Genomic DNA, 23,190 nt, shown 5'->3' with positions numbered 1-23,190 from the left:
GATTAATTAGATATATGCAGATTCCTGCCTGAAATCCTGGAAGCAGGAGCAAGGCAGTGCAGACCAGACCTACAGGCTGCAGAGTCATATGTTGTTTGACTACAATTCCCATCATTCCCAGCCAGTTTAATTGGTGACCAGGAATGATGGGAAATGAAGTCCACCAAAATCTGGGTACTCAGTGTAGCAATAAGGACCAATGATTTGACTTGGTATAAAACTATCATCTGACTATGGCCCTATGTATATTGTATCTAGCCGACAAGCGCTGATACAGCTGTTAAGTCCAAGGGGTGGGTGAGTGTGGATGTGCAGGCACACACACAATTACCATCCAGGAATTTCTCTTCTGGTCGACTCCAAAGAGGAAAATTTTAACAACCTTAGCAAGTCTGCCTTAAATAAAAGCCATGTCTTCCTCTTTCCCTTAGCTCCTAATCTCGTGATCACGTCGAAGCGCACACGGGGCATTAAATCCATAGCACAGAAAAGGAGGGAGTGCAGAATGGAGTTTAAACCCAGCGGTTTCTCTCGTCCGCCGTCCCTCTTCGGCTCTCTAACGTACCCAAAACACAAAACTGGCCGGCCAGCTTGCAAAACGCCTCCCAAAAGAACGAGGCACATAGTGGGAGGGAAGGTGGGTTGATCACATGAGGACAGGGTGGAGCTCCTCGTTCCCACCCGCAGTTTAGCTTTGACCAGGAAGCAGGATCCGCAAGGGAAGCTCTGTAAGTAAATTCAGGAGACAGGTTTGCATTTCTGATTGAGAGCACTAGAGCAACTTCTCGGCGAAAGAGGCCGAAGGGCAGAGGAGCAAGTAGGAGCTAAATTCCTCCCGCGTTGCCGATTTGCAAAGCAAGATTTGGGAGAAGGAGGAGGACCCTGCGGCTGAACTACAGCTCCCATCATCCTTTGCCACCGACCGTTCTCCTGGGAACGGTGGGAGTTGGAGTCCGGCAAGGTCTGTAGGGCCGCGGCTGCCCCATCCCTCCTTTGGGGGTGGTGAATGGTATAAAATTTGAGGATTTTAGTTCAGTGGCCATTGTGGTGGTTTGTTGTCTGGAAACAACAAATATTACCAGATTGGGGATTAAATAAAATGTTTTTGTCTAAACGAGTAGACGCTGGTGGAACAACTCTAAATGCGAACAGGTTTTCAGACCTGCTCTTGCTCATGCAATTCACTCCCACAGCATTGACAGGTTTAAAAAAGTCGCATGTTTGGACAGGCGTTTCCTGACTCGTAATTTTATGATCACACTCTGCTTTTTCATATTATGCACGTATTTACTTTTTGTTTGTAATTTTATTACTGCAGTTTGTGCGAACCGCTTAGAGATTTTCTAGCACTAAGTGATGGCTTTCCACTCTGCATAGCGTCCGTTTATTATTTCATTTTTGTGTGCCCGCAAAACACTGTAGCCCCTTTCAGACCTTATGAATGGGGGGGGGATGACATTGCAGTGAGCTCCCCTCTCCCCCAGAGCCAGCTCCATGCAAAGTGCCCCCTCATGGTGTGGGGGGGGGGTCATCTGTCAGTAGTTCACAGCAAGCTTACCTGGCTTCACTTGGAGGCTTGGTCTAACCATCCTTTAAATTCCCACAATGCCTCAGAATGATGCTAAGCTGGGGGCATTGTGGGAAATTCAAAGGGTGACTAAATACAGCTGCCCGATGCTCCATGGAGTAACCCTCCCCCTTTTTATGGGTGCTCAGAACAGGGATCAGCAATTGGCCCTGCCAGCCCTCTGGAGCTCTAGCAGGTGCCTGAGGGTTCATGTGCTGGCTCCAGCCCTGCCCTCCTGAATGCATTTGTTATAAGATGTTAATGTTGCCCTCCACCTGTTTGTTTGTTTGTTTGTCCAAAGGGGAAAGGAGATCTGATCCCAACATTGCTGTGCCCATTGCGCTGTCCCACCATGCAGAACTTCTGAAAGATGAGTCTGTGATGTGTACAACTGCATAAACTTAGGGTTAGGAACCCTGCACTTCTGCAATTCATGGTGGCATGGAATGCCTGTGCTCATACAACTGTCACTGTGTAGGCAACCATGATGTTCAATGCATGACATTCAGGAGTGGAACTGCCTGGTGCATCAATGTTTAGGACAAGGCTAATGGGCAGAGTTCCACGTACCCCTCCAATCATTGAATATATGCAGTGGGTGGGTGTGTTAGGGAGAGAGAAGTTGTGTATTACCCTAATGGAAATCCTTCTAAATATTAGTGTTAATTATATACATTAAATATGTGTGTGTGTGTGTGTGAGAGAGAGAGAGAGAGAGAAACTTTCATCCATATTATACATTGCTACAACTCATGCTGCGTTTAGATTTATTGTTCAATATCCATAGTAACATACTGGAACAGAGATCATAGAAGAATTCTAGAATGATTCTTGCCTAAAACCGTTGGGAATACTTTTGCCGAAATGTGTTATTTGTTCCATTTATTTCTCTGGTTCCAGAGCTGCCAGAAACGGGATCCAAGTAGCTCCGTAAAGACTTCTGAGTCTCTCTTGAAGAACAGAGATGGACAGCTGGCAAGGAACCACCAGCCCTGTCAGCAGCAACGTGACAGATCTAACAATTGGTTTCACTTCCTCAGCAATAGCTGTCATCTTGTTTGGAACAAACTTTGTACCAGTTAAGAAATTTGACACTGGCGATGGTAAATGTTTGTCACTGAATTGCTATTGTTATACTTTACATGGTACATGTTGCGAAATGTCCATACTCTTTAAAACAACAGCCACTTTATATCAGGTTGATGACAGAATCACACAGCTGGAATATTTCTATAACTAAATAAACATTGTTGTAAATGGGATTTAGTATTTGACTCACCCACTAAACAAGCTGAGTAGCTGGTATTTTCTAGAAGTTATCACATCATCAGCTCAGTTGGTGGAGCATGAGACTCTTAATCTCAGGGTTGTGGGTTCAAGCCCCATGTTGGGCAAAAGATTCCTTCATTGCAGGGATATGAAGAGTCAATGCAAATGAATTGCCCCTGCTACTGTTTGCAGGGGCAAATCCAACAAAGCATGCTTTGAATGTTGTTTTTCAGTAAACTACATGTTAAGGTAAACACATGGGTTAAAAAAAAAAATAAAAAATTAAAGCATGCTAAAGCTGGCCACTTCTGTTCTGAATGGCAAAATAGCCATGGGGCTCTGCACTAAAGTGGGGTCCTTTGCCAGTTTTCCTGCTGAAAGTCCTACTCTCTACCGCTAGCTACTGATGGGCTGTGGAAGGTGCTGTTTATTCCCAGCCCAGAGCCCTGAGTCGAGTGAAGAGTTCATTCTGGGTCATGAGTTTGACATAAGGAATAAGGAAAACATGTTTATTGCAATATATAGTTTGGTTCCCAGTTCAGTGGTGTTGCTACACTGAAGGGCCATCACCCAGGGGAAGGGTTGTAACTCAGTGATGGAGGGACCCAGGTTCCATCCTTGGATGTCCAGGTTGCGCAGGGAGTGCCCTCTACCTGTAATCCTGGTGAGCTTCTGCCAGTCAGTGAAGACAACACTGATCTGGATGGACTAGGATTTGATTCATTCTAGGGCAGCTTCCTATATTTCTGTGCTCTGCCTTATCATGTTCTCAGTCTATCCACATCTTTTTTTTTCTAATTAGGCCCTATCTGCCTTCTCTTCCCTTAGATTCTAGTTCTTAATCTACTGCCTACAGTGCATTCTCTTCCCCACTTTGAGACGCCCCTTATAACTCAGTTTTCTGTCTTCAGCTTCCATACTTATCCGTATCGTTGCCAAGGTGGGGTTTAACACCAGCCAAAGTGATGTTTTCCTTCTGTTTCTTACATCTTCATTTCCCAAGTAGTTTTGAAACATTCCGTGATATCGCAGCTGCTCAGCCAAAGACGTCGCCACCACCACCACCAAATCTCCCAACGCTTCTTATGATATAGACTAAAACTAAACAGAATGATCTGTTGTGCTTAATTATTCTTGGATTTATTTGTGTTCTAGGAATGTTCTTCCAATGGATTCTCTGTGCCGCTATCTGGATAGTTTCTTTGATTGTTAACCTTATTCAGAACAGCCCTAGATTTTGGCCTCTTGCCATGGTTGGCGGCTTTTTATGGGCTACAGGTATGGCTGAAATAACACTTACCTTGTCACAATTTAACACCCATGCACATGTGAATCTATGCACCATTTGCAGATTGCAGGAGTATAATAAAATGCAATTGTTAATACTGAGACATATGCACGTATTGGCCTGCTTCAATCACTTTTTGTCTTAAGGCAGGTTGGGTGGGGCTCTAATGATAACAAAAACAATACTAGTGTTATTATTTATACCCCACTTATCTGGCTGGGTTGCCGCAGCCACTCTGGGCGGCTTCCAACACATATACTTCACAGGTAATTTGTATTACAAGAAAATATAACAGTTAACATTTGCTTTTCATTTTGAAGTAAAACCTGCACTGCCAGCTACTCTGCAGTGTAAACACACCACTGATTTGACCTTAAGGTGTGCATCGTGGTTTCAAATAAAAAGCAAGATACAAAGGCAACACTTTGGCAAAGCTTTATAATAAGCAATGGGGGGAATAACACTCATCACATTACAAGCATATTAGCTCTGCCCACATCCACACCTTGGTTCACATTCTGATCACCCTCCACAGGCTGAAAAGCAATATTCTGCAGCACGGCGCCACCTGTGCTCTGGGAGGCTTCCTGCACATTTTAGAATCGGGGGGGGGGGTCATGGAGGGTGATCAGAAGGGCAAAGCCAGAGCACTTCTCCTCATGCCCTCTTCCCACCTGTTTATGTAATATGACGAGAGAATGTCTGAAGAGGGCTATTAATTTTGTCTCACATCCGCTGCTATGTAATTCAGCATGACGAGAATACTAAATGCTATTGTGTGGTAGAGTTACATTAAAAACAATATCAAGTGCTTGATCCTACAAGGACTTTCAGGGTTCTTCTAGCTGTGATTTGTCTGTCTGTTCAGTGGTCTTTTTTTTCCCCTCTCTGAGATTTCATGTCAAATCACTTAAAGGCTGGTAGAGCTTTAGTGTGACTGCTTCAGAAAAGAGTGCCAAGTGTGGCATTCAGTTACTGTATTGAAAACACTGAGCTGACCCAGACTTAAGTCTGAATCCAACCCACGGGGAATATTTTAAGTTTGTTTACATTGACTCAGAGACTGTAGGGATGTTGCTATGAGGTTGTGCTGGGCTACCATCCCCACCTGCCAGCCGCAAAGTCATCAGTCATGTGAAAGAGACCTTTGTACATAAGGGCTCTGCGCATACACATTTGTATGTAAAGGTAAAGGGACCCCTGACCATTAGGTCCAGTCGTAACCGACTCTGGGGTTGTGGCGTTCATCTTGCTTTATTGGCCAAGGGAGCCGGTGTACAGCTTCCGGGTCATGTGGCCAGCATGACTAAGCTGCTTCTGGCAAACCAGAGCAGTGCACGGAAACGCCGTTTACCTTCCCGCCGGAGCGGTACCTATTTATCTACTTGCACTTTGATGCGCTTTCGAACTGCTAGGTTGGCAGGAGCAGGGACCAAGCAACGGGGGCTCACTCGAACCGCCGACCTTCTGATCGGCAAGTCCTAGGCTCTGTGGTTTAACCCACAGCGCCACCCACGTGTATGCGTTTAGGGCCTATTCTGTGAAGCTGGGGCATGGCAAAAAAGAGTAGTGGCAAATATGGCTGCTCAAGATGGTTTCACAATCTCCTAACACATTGGGTGAACATGTGGTGGGAGTAATTTGTACCCCCAGCATGTAAAGGTACAGTATGTGAGTACGGAGGAATGACAAATTATTATCCTTCAGTGCCTTATATATGTTAAGAGGCATGTAATTTGAACAGTTAATGTACATAAGAGTTGGACGCTGTGCACATTCACCAAGCCTCATGGCGAATGTGCACATCATCCATCCACAGGGAGGGAATTGTACGCAGTTCCTGGTCAATATACTAAATCCTCAACGGGTTTCGGGAAACGGGTATATATCTCGGTTTAGTTTTGTACATTCTCTGGCCATGATGCATAATCTAGCGCACTAAATGTAGTGATTTATTGTAGATTATGCTTATTAGCAGTTGTATTAATAATACTGATATAGAGCTACTGTAGTAAGATTATACTGTATTAATAATCAGCTAATTTTGCTTTTGTTCTTTTCATACTGTGCAGGTAATATAACAGTTGTCCCCATTGTCAAAACCATTGGGTTGGGCCTTGGTCTCTTAATCTGGGCTTCTTTTAACTTGCTAACCGGCTGGGCAAGCTCAAGGTAAGCACCATGTATACTTCACCTATAGTATGAGTCATCATACTATACTTAAAAATTACCATTAACAAGACCAATGTCTTGACAAAAGCATTTTCTCTCTGTGTAATGTACTTCATCGTAATATACGATCTTGCCCCAAAGATCAGGCTCAAAATATTATCTGGATACTTCCATCCTGATGTAATTTCTCAATCTTTATACATTCACAAGTTGACTTCAAGATGTTATTATGTGTGTGTCAGATATAATGTCAGCTAGGCCCTATAAACCATGTGAGGATCCTTAATATGCTGAATTAAATGTTTCCATGAGGAATTAATAGTTATTTATATTTTTTAAGAGTTGTTAAAAATTTTGCAATGTACAAGACTAGCTCAACTACTAAATATTTTTCAAGACAGTATTTTTATTTTTCTGATGGTACATGAGATCGAGACATCTTTACTTCCAGGAATGGATTCATTTATATTTTTATATACATCCTTTCGGCATATACAAGAGCAAGTCAAACTGCAGTGCTGTTCCTGGGGGAAAAATCAATGTTCTTTGCCAAGCTATCATTCCCTTGTACTTGTGATTGCCACACACTATTTATTTATGCAAGCTAGATAGCTTTTCCTGCACTTTTCTATGTCCTTCTCATTTTGGAAACAATTTAAAAGAGTTTTTAACCTTTCTGTTCACAGGTTTGGCTGGTTTGGGATTGACCCAGAAGAAGTAGCAAAACCAGCTTTAAACTACATTGGAGCTGGACTTTCAGTATTAAGGTATTAATAATCTTACTATATTTCTATTTTGAAACACTACTTATGCATATAAGTATGTGTGTGTATGTGTGTATATACATATATGCAAGTGAATCAGAATTTAAAAACGACTGAGGCAAAGTAAAACTTTTATTCTTTTGAGTTCAGGTAAGCTGTTGAAGGCTACAATTCCTAACCACATACTAGGTAGGAAGGAAGTCCCATTGGCCCAGTGAAATTTACTTCTTAGTAAATATGCATAGGATATCACCATTTATGAAGCAATGTTGTCCCTCAGCCAGAGATATTAAAGGATAATATCTTAACAAATGATTTTTAAAATCTGCAAAATGAAGTAAGGGAGATTAAATCATGTATGATTTAGCTGAGATTCCTGTATTGCAAGGGGTTGGACTAAATAGTCACAATTCTATGATTCTTTAAGACACATGCACACACACACACACACACACACACAAACACACACACACACACAGAGTCGTGCCTTAGAAGTCGAACGGAATCCGTTCTGGAAGTCCATTCCACTTCCAAAACGTTCGGAAACCAAAGCACGGCTTCTGATTGGCTGTAGGAAGCTCCTGCAGCCAATCGTAAGCCACGGAAGCCCCATTGGACGTTTGGCTTCCAAAAATAGTTCGCAAACCAGAACACTTCCAGGTTTGCGGCATTCAGGAACCAAAACATTCGAGAACTAAGCTGTCAAAAACCAAGGTACGACTGTGTGTGTGTGTGTGTGTGCATAAAATGCTACAACACGATGGTGTTTAGTTCATGATGATATTTCATTTGCAGTGCCATCCTATTTCTTTTCATAAAAAGTGATGTTGAGAGCTCTTCACCGTCATCGGAGAGCACCCCACTATTAAGACATGTAAGTTTTTGCTTTTGTTCATGTTACACTTCCGCACTAGAAAAAAAACACTATAACACAGAACTTATTCCAACCACTTTCTTTTCAAGGTAGCCCTTATGAGGCCTCCCACATTTTTTCACAACTGTAAAGGATATTGGAAAGAAGAGAAAGTACCATTATTTGTGCCCTCTAGGGTTAGGAAGCAAGGAAGATTTAGCGAGACAAACTTATCAGGATATAGCTTCCAATGTTGTTCAATTATCAATTCAAAAATGAAAATAACTGGGGTGTTGAGAAATCTCTTTTCTTGGACATCTCAGTGTGTGTGAGTGCTTTTAAATGGGGGTTTTTGTGTTTTCGGTGCATTTTTTTTAGAGGGTTACTTATTTATTTGTTTTTTAATATCTATATTTATTGTGTATTGTTATACCTGCATTAATTTATGCTGTGAGCATCCTTGGGTCCTGCACTAGGAGAAAGCAGGGAAAGAAAAGAAGAGCAATGAAATGAAATGAATAATATCCACAGATGCACCAGCTGCAAATTCTTTAGTTATCAGCTCCTAGCTGTCTGACTTCCTTCCTCATCCCCAAGTGAATGAGCATACCTAGCACAATCCAGGTCTGAATGTTTTCAGAAATCTTAGCCTTAATAGCTTTCCTTTTCACCAACAGTCAATCAACAGCTCTGATCATAGCGCTGAAAACAGGACTGATGCTTCATGGGTTGACCATCTTTCTCCGTTAGGAAAGAGAATGATGTAAGTTGTCCCACCCTTTCTAGTGAACCTGGCTCCTGTTTCATTCTTCCTTTGGTGAACTTCACAAGGCAATAAAGACGACAAACTGTAACCATTCTGTGGCAGTGATGAGTGCTCCAACATCTCTTTCAAGACAGCAATTTCTAGAAAACTACTGGCAGTTCTCCAGCATGTTTTCGGCCACAGCTCTGCAAACCTGCAATGAATGTTGTAGTGCAATGGGTGTCTTTGAGTTTGTAATATCTTGATCTTTCTTTCTTTCTCCTGGAAGAGGCTGCTCCCTGGCTGTGATAGCTGGAATGTTTTATGGCTCGAGTTTTGTGCCAGTGCTTTACATCAAGGACCACGGCAGAAGGAATGGAACAAAATATAGCGGAGCAAGTCAGTTTGGTAAAGGCAGATGAATTGTTTTAATATCAAATCTAAACCAGTGGGAAATTTTGCTCATTCATGATGGGTGAGAGGGGAGGGGAAAGTCTTTCCCCCTTTGCTTATCTATCCCTTCTTTGTTTGTTTGTTTATTATATGTATTAATCACCTCATAATATAGTTTCTCTAGGTCATTGGTGAGGCGTTTCTAGCTTGCAGGCCTAATTTGCTCCATGACATGGTTTGACCCAAGCCACACCTACCTGTCCATCACTTGAGGTCATATGACATCAGGTGCCAGACAGATAAAGTCATGGCAGCAAATTTAAAAGGAAGAATTAGGAGCACACTTTCCCAGCCCTAGGCTACTGTGCCTTTAAATCACAGTCTTTCCCTCAAAGAATTCTGGGCACTGTAGTTCACCCCTCACAGAGTTACTGTTCCCAGCAATCCTTAACGAACTGCAGTAGTTCATCCATTGGTGACATCAACATTGAATTACAGCAGTGCACTCTATGTTGGGCTTCTCTTGCGCTTGACCTGAGAACTGCAGTTAGTGCAGAATGCTAGTGCAGTTGCTGATTTCTTACTGGGTAAAGTTCTAAGTTGCTACTATTGTTATATCAAGCCATTAATGGCTTGGGACCAGTTTACTTGCAGAATCGCCTTATCCCATACGTACCCACTCAAAGGCTTTGATCTGTGAAACTGTCATCTTCACTGTGTTCTTTCCGGCGCTTACAGTCATACCTCGGAAGTCAGCCGTCTTGCTAGATGAACGTTTTGGCTCCCAAACGCCGCAAACCAGGAAGTGATTGTTCCAGTTTGCGAACTATTTTTGGAACCCGAACATCCGTCGCGGCTTCCAGCAGCCAATTGGAAGCCGCGCCTTGGTTCCCAGATGTTTTGGAAGTCGAATTGACTCCCAGAACAGATTCTGTTCGACTTCCAAGGTACCACTATACTTGAAAACCTTTTTCATTTTGGCAAGCCTATCCAGACATCAGACACACAGATGTTGATGTTTTTACATATTTTCTACTGTTATTTTTAATTGTTTTAAAACGTTTTAGAATGGTTTTTAACTATTTCTATTGATGCTTTTAATATTTGTTGTAAACCACAAAGAAATCATTTAGTTTAAATCAGTGAGACATTTAGTATAGTATTTACAGTCATGTTTACATCGCACATATATACTGAGCAAAGCCTCTTGATCAGCTAAAACCGGGGAAGGTATTGAAGACCTTATATGAACAAACGTGTGGCTAAGGTATGAGCAAGACCTTACCAGAAGTAATTGCTGCTTTTCTAGAATATTGTTAATTTCCTAAACATATTCTACATATGCATATGCCTCCCATTTTTGTTTCAGATTTAGATTACGTCTTTGCCCATTTTAGTGGCATCTTCCTTACAAGTACCATCTACTTCCTGATCTATTGTGCAGCAATGAAAAATAGACCTAAGGTTTATCCTGAAGCCATCATCCCAGGTAGAATTCTGGAAATTCTGAAATACATGTGCATTGCAGATCACTATCAAACATACTTCGTTCTGTTGCTATTAGACATATGTAGGCAATGTTTGAGTATGGGTATTTTGGGGAGGTATTATATTAATAATGTCGTAGTGGAAAAGTAGCCAACACGGTGCTCTCTAGAAGTTGTTGAACGCCAGTTCACATCTGGATCATCTGGAGAGCACTGCACTGGCTCCTCATAAAAATAAACCTGTTACATATGGAAGAATACATCTGATTAGCTCATTCAACAAAGAATATGTTTGCATTTGCAAGGATACATACAGCTGTGCCTGCATCCAGGAGCAGGTGGGGCGTTTCTGCTGCAGGGAAAGATCAGTGCCCCACCAATTTGGTGCCCCTTAGCTCCTCAAGGGACACAAAGGCTGGTGTTAAATAGTGGCTTTCACCCCAGGCTAAAAATCAGATAGTCTCTGCTTTGTATTCATTTCTGACATGAACTCCTGGTGAATTTAAGGTGAGCTGTTCTCCTTCAGCCTCAGTGCCGCCCATTTACAATAACCATTACAGGATTGTTGTTAAGAATAGGAAAGTAGCCAATGCAGGCTAAGAGCTTTGAGCCCTTGAAAGCCCTTTGCAAATGCAGCATGGCCTTAGGATTCGAGCTGGGCAATATATTGGTAAACGGTCTGAAACTTCTATGCCATTTCAGATCGCAATGCCCGTTTCAGACATTTTGGGCTGGCAATACATCACACCAGCTCAAATTACTTGCAGACGGCTCCTTCCTTGGAGGTTTTTAAGCAGAGGTTGGATGGCCATCTGTCATACACGATTTAGCTGATATTCCTGCGCATAGCTGGCAACGTTTCCCTTTTTTTAAGAGAAATTCCCTTATTCCGAATAGGATTCCTCGCAAGAAAAGGGAAAAGTTGACAGCTATGTTCCTGCGTGGCAAGGGGTTGGACTAGATGACCCCCTGGGTCCCTTCCAAGTCTATATTGCTATGATTTCTATGGGTAATAAAATATGCTTATTTGTTGTCAGGATTTGTTTCTGGTGTATTGTGGGCGATCGCCACTTCCTGCTGGTTCCTAGCAAATCATTACCTCAGTGCTGTGGTCAGCTTTCCAATAATCACAGCGGTAAGTACCAAAGAAGGACCTGCTCATAAACATAGGTTTCAAAGGGTTTTTTTTTTTTGCATATCAAACCACATATACACCCCACCCCACTCCTGTCTTTGTTATGGAGGTTTCACGTACAACAGAGTGTCATGAAATTCTACTCAATATTGATCCAGAGCAGAACTCTGACGTATAGTTAGCAGATCAAAAACTTAAAATACTTTGCAGGATTCCCAAAAAACAGATCAGAGGCAATTATATTTCATCCAGCAGAGCTTTACTGCTACTGAAGGCAAATGAGCATAATGGTCACAAATCAAATACATTCAGGATTGGCACTGTCCATAAGAAATCCAGTTGCAACAGACCCAACTTAAACTTACAATAACTTATAAAAAGTCTAAAACCGTAACACTATATACAGAACACCACATCAGAAGGAAAAGAGATAGAAAGAAAAGTGAAACCTAGGCTCCTTCTGGCCTTAGTTTTATAGTAAGCATGACCTTGACTGAAACAGAACCAGTTTAAGCCAGCTGTACCTAGTTTCTCTGAAGGAATAACCCAAACATCATGAACCTTCTGCTTGTTTCTTTCACACAGAAAAGCTTCTAGAACCCTCTTGAATTAATTAGAATAGGAAAGATCTCTACATATCAGATCAATACTTTCTAATCTAAGAAATGCAAACTGACACAGAGGTGGGCAGACTTCAGGCTTGCGGGATCTACTTTTGCTTTTTACTGTAACCACAAGATCTACCAATCAGGCTTGGTGCAAAAGAATTCTGAACCCTGGAATTTGGTTTGGGCACCAAACCTGAATAGCCTGAACCCATATAGACTGAATATCTCAGCTGACTAGAGTGTGGTGCTGACAGTGCCAAGGTTGCAGGTTCTATCCCCGTATGGGACAGCTGCATATTCCTGCATTGCAGGAAGTTGGACTAGATGATCCTCAGGGTCCCTTTCAACACCTACAATTCTATAATTCTAACTGAACGGAGCCCCCACAAAAAATACACTCCTGGTTACACACAATTTTCCGTTTTGGTGGTATGATTTAGGGTTGGGGAAGTCATTTTGTTTCTGCCATTGTTAAATCATTGGCAGTCGGGAATCCTAATAGATCTACTACAAATCGCCCAGAAATCCAGATCTGGCCTCTTCCAGCTCTGACAGACAACATTCATTATGTTCTTCTCATTTTAAGACAATGTGCTTTCATCTCTCTAGCATCTACAGTGGTACCTCAGGTTACAGACTCTGCTAACCCAGAAATTGTACCTCGGGTTAAGAACTTTGCTTCAGGATGAGAACAGAAATCACATGGCGGTGGTGTGGCAGCAGCGGGAGGCCCCATTAGCTAAAGTGGTACCTCAGGTTAAGAACAGTTTCAGGTTAAGAACGGACCTCCGGAACAAATTAACTTCTTAACCCGAGGTACCTCTGTATTGCATTCTGCTTGACCATGCTCATTGAGATGGAAAACAAGGTGGTCAGAATCTTCATGCTGTTAGAGAAGGATGCTGACCTGCACATCTATGAGGAACCCCTAAATGGGAAAGGAAGCAGTGGGCATTACTTTCCATGGGAAAGTGTGCCTTGGTTTTGGAACGCTTTGCTTTTGGAACAGACTTTTGGAACAGATTAAGTTTGAGAATAACACACAGTTGTAACATAAAGTCTCCTTGCAGCGTTCCAACACACACTAGGCTCTGGCCAAGGGCAAATTGACTTCAAACACATGTACATTTTTATACTTTCGATTGTGCTAAGTCACTCTCACATGCTCAGCTAGTTGCAGGTGCAGGACAAACACACCCAGAATTAACCAGCACACCTAACTTAACCCTTTTTTGTCCCTTTTCTCTGCATGCATAAACCCTCGTACATTGACAGAACTCCTCAAAATAGCTCTCTCAAGCAAATGGGGGAGCTCAGAGAAGAGTGCACTGTTTCATAGCCCATTGACCCCTTTAGGCATGAAGGAAAAGTTCAAAGCAGCCATTGAGAGGAACTGTGTCAGGGGAGGAGGCAAGCTGCTCTCCTTATTCTCCAGTTGAGAAGAGGGAAAGGATAAAAAGTCCTTCCCACCACAAGCGCCACTTTTCATCATGGCAATCTGCAGTTGCACCTGTCCTGTTGACTTATAGGGTGCAGTAAATTATAACAAGCTGCAGAGATGAGGATCACTCAGCACATATATCTTGTCCTTTTTCAGAAGGAGGAAATTGGAGATACTTCTGAGCCGTTTTGAGATAAAATGTGCAGGGGCAGCTGAGGTCAAAGCTGGCAATAGAAAAGAAATTGCAATAAATATTCTGGCTACCGCACAGCAGGGTACTAAAAATAGGAACCTTTGTACTTCATTTATGGAAATGGATGTCTGGGATGAGCAGCAAGGTAACTAAGATTGGAAACACCTTGAAAAGCAGTGGGGAAATTGTGCTCTAGAGATAGGCGGGGAGGAAAGCCAGTTTCAGAGCAAAGCCTATTATAGATGTTGTGCGTGGGCATATTTCAGCCTGGATGTCTGTGACCTGGGTGTCTGTAATATGTGCAAAGAGTAACCCTGTGGGCAAGCTTTAAATCCACTTTAAATCAGTGGTGCTTGCTTCTGAGTAGACATATATAGCAGTGATGTCCAACCGGTTGACCACAATCGACATGTAGATCCCTTCATGTTCCCGGTAGATCGTGGTCGATTGCATGCAAGTAATGTCCCCACCTCCCGCCCCAGTTGCAAGGTTCCTCCGTTGGCATCAGCATCAGTTACCAAAAAGCGAAAGTAATGTTAGTTTTAGTGCTGCGTTCGATAGTCAGCACATCAGTTTCTTGTGAGCGTTTGTTGTATTCCCTCCCCCAAAATAAGCTCTACAAACACTGTGCCTTCTCCCCTAAAAAAGAAAAAAGCTCAACAACTCTGACCAACCCACCCCCCCAAAAAATCATACAGAACAAAGAAATTGAGGGGGGGGAGACAATGGGTAGATCAATGCCAGTTATTTTATACTGGGAGTAGATCACAGTCTCAAGGGCAGCCTTTCTCAACCTGTGGGTCCCCAGATGTTGTTGAACTACAAGTCCCATCACCCCTATCTAGCAAGGCCAGAGCTCAGGGATGATGGGAGTTGTAGTCCAACAACATCTGGGGACCAACAGGTTGAGAACTGCTGCTCTAGGGAGTTGGATGTGCCTGACATATAGGATTGCAACTGTAAATGTATCTTTGCATATAGAGTCATAGAACTATAGAGTTGGAAGGGCCCACAAGGGTCATCTAGCCCAACCCCCTGCGAAGGAGCTTCCAGGGTGTTTCTAGTATGGGATTCAGTTACATATCAGCATATTCGGGTTGTGCCATTGCAGTTCATTTGGAGCTCTCGCCAAACAAACCTGATTCCCCCTCAGAAAAGGGGGGGGGGGGTTGCGGTAAGGAAAGTGACAGAGAAGCATACTGGGAAATGTGGGTTAACACTTGGTTGATGAAACATCCTCTATCCTCCCAACAACAAACACATCTAAATGGATTCTCAATAAAACACAGGCCTCCCTGCAAACTACTCAGGACGATGGCTCAATAAAGCAGGTAATCTGTAAGTGCCCCCCCAGAGGTTTGCTTTGTTTTTGCGGGATTGGCATGCCTTTTATTAAAGGCCATTATCTTCTCACATTCTTCTTTCTGTCATCATCACGAGCAACAATTTAGCACATGATTACGTTTTAGTGAAGGCAAGATTGAATTTAAATAAGATAATTGGGCTCTAGCAAATCCTCATGAACAAATGCTATTATGATTATTCATCGTGTCTTAATCTTGTTCTCCAGGGTCCTGGCTTTATAGCTGCAATGTGGGGAGTCCTGGTATTTAAAGAAATAAAGGTAAGGGCTGCAACATGTTCCTCTCATCTTTGATGTATCCGCATCAGAAAAAATGACGCTTGGGAAGTTCTAAGTATCGGGGGGGGGGGCAGGCAAATCTAGAGATTTTTTATTTCTTTCTCTCTAGTAATACTAGATCATCCATTGAAGCTGCAAGGTGGGAGGTTCAGAATGATTCTTCCCACAGCACATAGATAACCTATGGCGTTTGCTGCTATGTGACCACCAACTAAGATGGCTTAAAAAGACCCCATTTAGACAAATTTATGGTGGATAAGTCTTCTCATAGCTACTAGTTTTGGGGGGGCTATGTGTGTAACAAAATTCCCAGTGACAGCTTCTGCTAAGGAAAGGAATTTCCTTATGTTATGCATTTATATTACCGTATTTTTCGCTCTATAAGACACACTTTTCCCCTCCTAAAAAGTAAGGGGAAATGTGTGTGCGTCTTATGAAGCAAATGCAGGCGGGAGACTCTGCTCAGTGCTCCCTTTAAAGAGCCACGTGGAGCCCCCAAAAGTCCCCCACACACTCCGCGCACTCTTTAAGGGGAGCGCGGCTTTTGGGGGAGCCTTAGCCGTGCGCAGCCTCTTCCGGGCAGGGGGAGCCTTCATCCCGCTGCCCGGGAGAGGCTGTGCGTGGCTATCCCATAAGCCAGGACAGCACAGTGATCTCGCTTGCTGTCCTGGCTTCTGGAATTCAGAATATTTTTTTTCTTGTTTTCCTCTTCCAAAAACTAGGTGCATCTTATGGTCTGGTGTGTCTTATAGAGCGAAAAATACGGCATATTGTTTGTTGTGTTCTATGTTGTAAATCGCCCTCTGGTCCTTTAAATGAAGGGTGGCATACGCATTTTAAACATTAAAATAAATAAATAAATCCAAGCTTTTGGGAGAGGCAACTTATAGTGAGGCAGCTTTGTGGAAAAGCAGGGGCTTAACCAGCCACTTCCCTGATACATACATACACTCACACACACTAATACACCACTATTCTCCTTACTGGTTCCGGGTTTGAAAGCGTAAACCCCCACCTGAAACACTGTGGGAGGCTAGTGGGGAAAGTCCCTAAGAAGGATGTTGTGGCTGCAAAGTGGGGAGAGGCAAGGACCTCCTCCTCCTCTGCACCCCTTTCCAGAACTTCAGTTTTCCTAGAAAGAGCAGCTGCTGGAATTTGTTGCCCCATGTCCATGTATAACGTCTAGTCCTGTCTTTCCTTGCTGCATTGAACCAGCCTATTTTCCCTACATGGGTGTGTTTGTTTACATTCAGGAATGGGTCATCCAGTGGGGCAGAGACAAAGCAATAGTCTCCTGGCAGCAGCGTTGCTGCAACTCACTAGAAGGGGGAACAGCAAAGGTGGGTGGGTGGGTGTGTACCGGTAGGAGTGCCAGATTGGCTCTATCATTGTGCCCACCCAGTTCTGACCTTTCTGCCACCTCAATTCTCCACCTCTGGATGAGTGTCTGCAGCTGATACTGCTGCTGCGAGGCTGTTAGTGGCACTCCACCCCACTGGATGGGCTGCCCCTCCACACATTATTATCACATTTATATCTCACCCATGCTCCAAGAAGCTCAAGGCAGTGTATGTTAGGCTGAGAGATAATGACTGGCCCACCAAGATCACTCTGTATAAGAAAGGGACCCAGGTGTCTCCAGTGCAAGTTCAGCACTCAAACTGATGTTACATACTGTTTCATACAGGTAATTTGGCCAGATAAATTTAACTAAGCAAATATTATCTGACCGCTACCATTTGTATAATGTGTTCTGACAAACGCATATCTTACTCTACAATAAAGTTGTCGGTGTGCAGCATTTTGCAAATAACGCAATACCAAGCCTGACTTCTAGAAAATAACACCACTTCTCTTTCTTCCCCACACATCCCAGGGGGTGGTCTGAAGGTACATGAGGGCACAACCTTGCTGAAACCAGGCAGGTCTGGGTCTGGTGAGTCTGGGACCCCCTGGGAACCAGAGTAGGCCGTCTTGGAGGTCATAATGGTCAAAAGGCAAGATATAAATGTAAGAACATTTGAAAAATAACAAATAATCCCTTTCTATGTCTATGCAGGGGCTGAAAAACTATCTGTTGCTTCTAATAGCATTTTGTGTTATTTTGGCTGGGTCGCTCTCGACAGCTTTTTCTAAAGTCTGAAGAACCACTGCCTGAACCAGCAGGTGGAGCTGTGGCTTAAGACACGAAAGAGAAGATAATATCTGGCATTTTCTTGGATCACTAATATCATCACTCTCGCCAGAGAAGCAAGGGGCAAAAGTCCATAGAGCAAGAACTTTTTGTGGGAAATGCAAGGCATTCATCATGTTTTCCACATTTGGGAAGATAAGGGAAAACCTTTTTATGTTCTCTCAGCTGGATGATTATGGGCTGAAATCCAGGTCAGAGGTTTTAATGATCCCATTATATTTTATATTATGGCTTGTTGTTTATTGGGGTGAGGGTAACGTATAAAAGGAAGAGTTCAGTGAAGTGTAAGTGCTGATTACTATGCAGAGGAAGTAATGTTTGTGTTGGGGCATTGCATCTTTCTTTTATTTCTAATACCGGACCTTTTAATAAAGAACATCACCCAGATACTCCACCTTTAGACAAAGACACACAGAGTTTGCTCAGCAAACAGTTTGATGAAGAGTTCTAGAGAACTCGAAGAGTTTCCTCACCACTTTATGACATTCTGGTTTACCCTTGTCGATTTTGTGTTGCTTTCTTTGTAATGAACCCAAGGTAGCTACCAAAAAGTTTCTGGACCATCCTGTTGAGGGAGCACAATGCACCAACCCTGTTGAAGCCAAGCAGGTCTGGTCATTGCCTGGATGAGAGTCCATCTGGGAATCTTGTGTAGGCCATCTTGAGCTCCATAATGGAAAAAAGATGGGAGATAAATGTACTGAACAAATAAAGAATTTTAAGCTTGCCCAAGGACCTGCACTGGAGGCCATTCCCAGTGGGCAATTTCAGGGGAACTGACCAGCTCAAACATTGGGATGAGCATCCTAATGGTTTGAGATATTCGGCAGTGGACCTGCCTTGGGAGATTTTGGGCTGTCGTTCACTGGAGTTATTTAAACTGAGTCTGGACAGTCATCTACAGATTGAACCCTGCTTCCCCTCCAAAATGGGATCGCCTCTATACATTCCTCCTCCTATCAGCAAAGCTGTTATGATATATATGCACCGTATTTTTCCATGTATAAGACTAGTTTTCCCCCCTAAAAAATAATGTAAAAAATTAGGGGGAGTCTTATATACGGAAAAATATGGTATATTGTCATGATATGGAATGTTGTAAATAAATAGATGCAAATAGGTGAAAATATATTTTTAATTGGATGAGGCTGAGTAAAAGGATTAAGAATGTTTGTCAAAGTACTGGTGTCATGAGAAAGATGAACAGGTATACTCTTGACTTGGAAGAGTAACAGAACATGGCAGAACAAGGGCAATTGACCACACCCTTGGACCGGACTGAGAATTACATTTTGCTAACCAGAAGGAAAAAATAGGATTAAAAACACTTAGCAGGGCCTTGGATCCGGTCGAGCAGTTTTTATCTGATTTTTAGCTTATCGTTGATTTTAATTATTTTTTGGATATTTTATATGGCTATTTTAAAACTGTTTTTTTTTCACTGACAATTTCATTTTCTAAATGACTTTGAGGTTTTATTACAACCAAACAATACAGAAACCTTGTGAAAATAAAATCATAGCACAATTTCCAGTGAAATGATTGAGTTTGCCAGTTTGGACCATGAAACTGCCCAGCCTTGTTCGACAGGCCTGGAGAAGGAAGAAGATGAAAGGTATAATAAAGATGCTTTCATTCCTTGTGCATTACCTGTTCTGTTTCCAATTCTAGTCCATCTGCTGCCCTTAATTATTATGTTCCAGGCAATTTCAAGGTAGCAAACATACCATCTGTTGTGTCTGTCACCCCGCTGACTTTCTGTATCAGTGGTTTAACTAACAAAGGTCTAGCTGTAATTAATTTTGGCTCCATGAGACGGAAAAGCATTTCCTTATGGAATCCCATTCCGTCTATAAACAGCTTGATATTGGCCTGTATTCAGGCCTCCCTTTGGGTAGCATGTGTTGACAGAACAATCCCTGATAATCCTGGATAACAAACAAACAAACATCCTTCCTCAACCCTTTGAATCCTGGTTTTTGACTTGGTTATGGGACGAATATGCTTTTGTAATTAGGGTGAATAATCTGGGCTGGGAGATTGACAGAGGGAAATAAATCATCCAAGTTGTTTCTGTTACATCTGTCCATAGCTTCTTTTGGATCATCTGGTGGAAGCATTTTCATTTTAAGTGAAGCTCATGCACTTGAGAAAGATGCAGAGTAAAGTAGACTGGGGGGGGGGGGTTCCACATTTGCTTGTACAAGTGGTGAGGTTTTTTTGGTTATTTTGAAAATCATTTTTATTCGATTTTACAAGTGCAAATTAGTTACAATAGCAAATGCATATCCATAAAATGAGATTTCTCTGAATCTCGCAACTCCCCCCCCCCCATCTCCTCCATGGGTCCTATTGTCAACATTACCAACTGCATATTACAGTAGTACCTCAGGTTACAGACGCTTCAGGTTACAAACTCTGCTAACCCAGAAATAGTACCTCGGGTTAAGAACTTTGCTTCAGGATTGTGCGGCGGTGGTGGGAGGCCCCATTAGCTTAACCTCAGGTTAAGAACAGACCTCCGGAACGAATTAAGTTCTTAACCCAAGGTACCACTGTACTTCATAGTCTATATTTTGTATCTATCCATATTATCCTTAATATTTATTACATTACAAGTGGTATTAAAATCCTGTTAATGTTTTCATCTGCTTACAGCGGTCTCCTAAATAAATTATAAACTTTCCCCATTCTTTCTTGAATTTCTTGTCTTCTTGGTCTTTGAGTTTCCTGGTCACTTTTGCCACTTCAGCAGAGTCTAACAGCTTAGTTTGCCATTCCTCTCTGGTGGGGCTCTTTCTTCTTTCCATCTCTGGACTAGTAGCATCCGTGCTGCTGTTGTCGCATACATAAAAAGTCTTTTCTGTTCCTTTGGGATGTCGGTTTTTTAACAAAAGCTATTTTAAACATTTTTTAAATTCAGTATATATCATTTCCCAGAAAGCCTTTATTACTTTATAAGACCACCACATGTTATAAAAGATACCTTATTTTTCTTTACATTTCCAGCAGGTATTTGTACTTGTTTTATACATTTTTGCTAATTTACTAGGAGTTAAATACCACTGGGAAGGGACGCGGGTGGCGCTGTGGGTTAAACCACAGAGCCTAGGACTTGCCGATCAGAAGGTTGGCAGTTCGAATCCCCGCGACAGGGTGAGCTCCCGTTGCTCGGTCCCTGCTCCTGCCAACCTAGCAGTTCGAAAGCATGTCAAAGTGCAAGTAGATAAATAGGTACTGCTCTGGCAGGAAAGTAAACAGCGTTTCCATGCGCTGCTCTGGTTCGCCAGAAGCGGCTTAGTCATGCTGGCCACATGACCCAGAAAAACTGTCTGCGGACAAATGTCGTCTCCCTCAACCAGTAAAGCGAGATGAGCGCTGCAACCCCACAGTTGTCCGTGACTGGACCTAACGGTCAGGGGTCCCTTTACCTTTACCTAAATACCACTGGTACATCAGTACAACTGTTTTTGAGGTCTGTGCTGCCAGTCTCCTTTGAGACCATGACAGGACGCATGCAAACCACACACTTCTGTGCAATGCATGATTGAGGTCAATCCAAAGGGGGGCTATCCACATACACCAGCTCAGTGGGGTTGGGAATCCTGGTCAGTCAGGATTCACATCCCCATGGCAGAAGCTCTATGCACATACTGTATATCTTATCTGTTTGTTAGTCCCAGCCAACTAACACCAGTTGGCACCAGCCATCTACCAATCATCATCTAGCATATCTGTTATCAAATGCTGGTTATCTATTACTTTAATGCTTCACTTCAAATCTAACTCAAGCAGAAAGAATAGGAGATGCAGTATTGCAAAATAAGTCAGTTTATGAGCTGAGAGCAACTCTGTTCTTCACAGGAGCCTTTACTGAAAGGTTAAATAATTTTTGTTATATTATTATTACTGTCCTGCTCCTCCACTGTATTTTGTAAACCGAATTTTGCCTTCATTGTTTTACTCATTCCATTACTCAGTAGCCCAAGCATTGTTCTAAAATTGGAGCAATCAATACTCATTCAGTTGGAGGACTGCCTCAAGCTGCATGTTGCTTTTTCCTTCTAAAAGCATACTTGTACAAAAATGAATGCTGCTGATCATCTGATTTATTTTGTTATTATTTTCTTTTTCTTTTCTTTTTTAAATGATATTTATTGAGAATTTTTTTAAAAATTACACACAAAAAAGAAACAAGACAAAAAAGAAAAGAAAAATAAAAAGTAAAACCATCATTCTCCACTTCTCCACTTTCAATACCTTCTTTCCTTGACCTCCTCCTCCTCCCTTTTCCTGTATCCTGATTTATAATAATCACAGCAAATCCTTTCCATAATTCATAATATTCTGTCCTCACATTACCTTAATCTATTTTCATCTTATCTTATATATAAAAAAGTTTAGAACTTAAATCTTAATTTTTACCAACTTCTCCTAACCATAACATTCTTACCTAATTCTTTAGACATTTTTATAAGAGCCAAATAATTTCATTTCAACATTTTCCTAACATTCATCAATTTTGTAAAACAGTCCTAATGATAGAAATAGAAACTTAAGCAATCCAATCTTCATCCAGCGTCCCTTCCTCCTGGTCCCGGGTTTTGTCAGTCCTTTTTGTCCTATTAATCTACCACATTAACCTGGCAATCTTATATCCGAGGCCCTCAAGTCTCTTCCATGTCCCTTCCACAGCTCTTCTTCATATTTTCCTTTTATTCGTGGGAACTCCAGCTTGGTAATGTTTTTGACCCTTTTCAACAAAACAGTCCCTTTTCCATAGTCCAGACTAGACTCGATGTAGTATTTAAAAACATGTTCCAGATTCCCTTCAAAGTTGAGAGCCCCCACTGCTCCAGACATCTGACGGCCCCTTTCCAGACTCGAAAAGTCCAAATCTCCCTGTATAGGGGGGCATCTATCCAACCCCCCATTTCCAAACCAAACCAAATTTTATCTTTCCAAGTCTGGTCTTTTCCAAGTTCATTTGTCAAATCCAAAAATTTATATTCCTGCTGGGCCGCAGCTCCTTCCGTCTCTGGCGCCCAAGATTCAGCAGAATCCTCATCTCTCAGCTGTTCTGTCATGGCACGCTCCTGTTTTAGTTCCTGGGTGGGCTCCATATAGTTTCCCACTACCTGTTCAAAGGTTCTGGCCGCATTCGTCATCAAATCCGTCTTCTGGCTTAACTGATCCAATAGGGCATTTATTTTGCAGAAAGCACCCAACAGTGCTTCTGCAGACATTGTCCTGCAAGGTCACAAACCCTTTCCCACGGCTGTAATCAGTGACAGCTGCAAGCTCCCAGGGATTAGTTACAATTTCACAGTTCCCCTCTAGGGGGAAAAACTTCTGATTGTTCTTTCTCTTAAAAACAATAGCAACAAAGTTTCTTTTTTAAGATATTTTGTCCATATTTGTCCTTTTAAGATGCGAAAG

At 42.3% G+C, this 23,190-nt stretch overlaps 1 protein-coding gene across 4 annotated transcripts; it reads left to right on the top strand.

The window, feature by feature from the left end:
• Positions 1–617: 617 nt before the first annotated feature.
• Positions 618–20,441, top strand: TMEM144 (transmembrane protein 144). 4 transcript variants are annotated; one of them, XM_081021760.1, is made up of 12 exons: positions 618–961; positions 2,468–2,670; positions 3,992–4,114; positions 6,197–6,296; positions 6,983–7,063; positions 7,856–7,934; positions 8,591–8,676; positions 8,948–9,057; positions 10,421–10,540; positions 11,576–11,673; positions 15,486–15,539; positions 17,617–20,441. In XM_081021760.1, exons 2-12 carry the CDS (start codon positions 2,532–2,534, stop codon positions 17,698–17,700), a joined length of 1,074 nt encoding a protein of 357 aa, XP_080877886.1. In that variant the 5' UTR covers positions 618–961; positions 2,468–2,531; the 3' UTR covers positions 17,701–20,441. The 4 variants fall into 4 exon arrangements, with proteins under 4 accessions (XP_080877886.1, XP_080877885.1, XP_080877884.1 ...); XM_081021759.1 differs by having other exon boundaries at positions 622–728; positions 2,470–2,670; positions 8,948–9,066; XM_081021758.1 differs by having other exon boundaries at positions 624–817; positions 2,470–2,670; positions 8,948–9,066.
• The last annotated feature ends 2,749 nt before the right edge of the window (positions 20,442–23,190 follow it).

This window comes from Podarcis pityusensis (genome assembly GCF_964106645.2).
Source record: "Podarcis pityusensis genome assembly, chromosome: 9".
Classification (NCBI taxonomy): domain Eukaryota; kingdom Metazoa; phylum Chordata; class Lepidosauria; order Squamata; family Lacertidae; genus Podarcis; species Podarcis pityusensis.
Note: the sequence above shows the minus strand (reverse complement) of the source record. Positions and strands in the feature narration are given on the sequence as shown.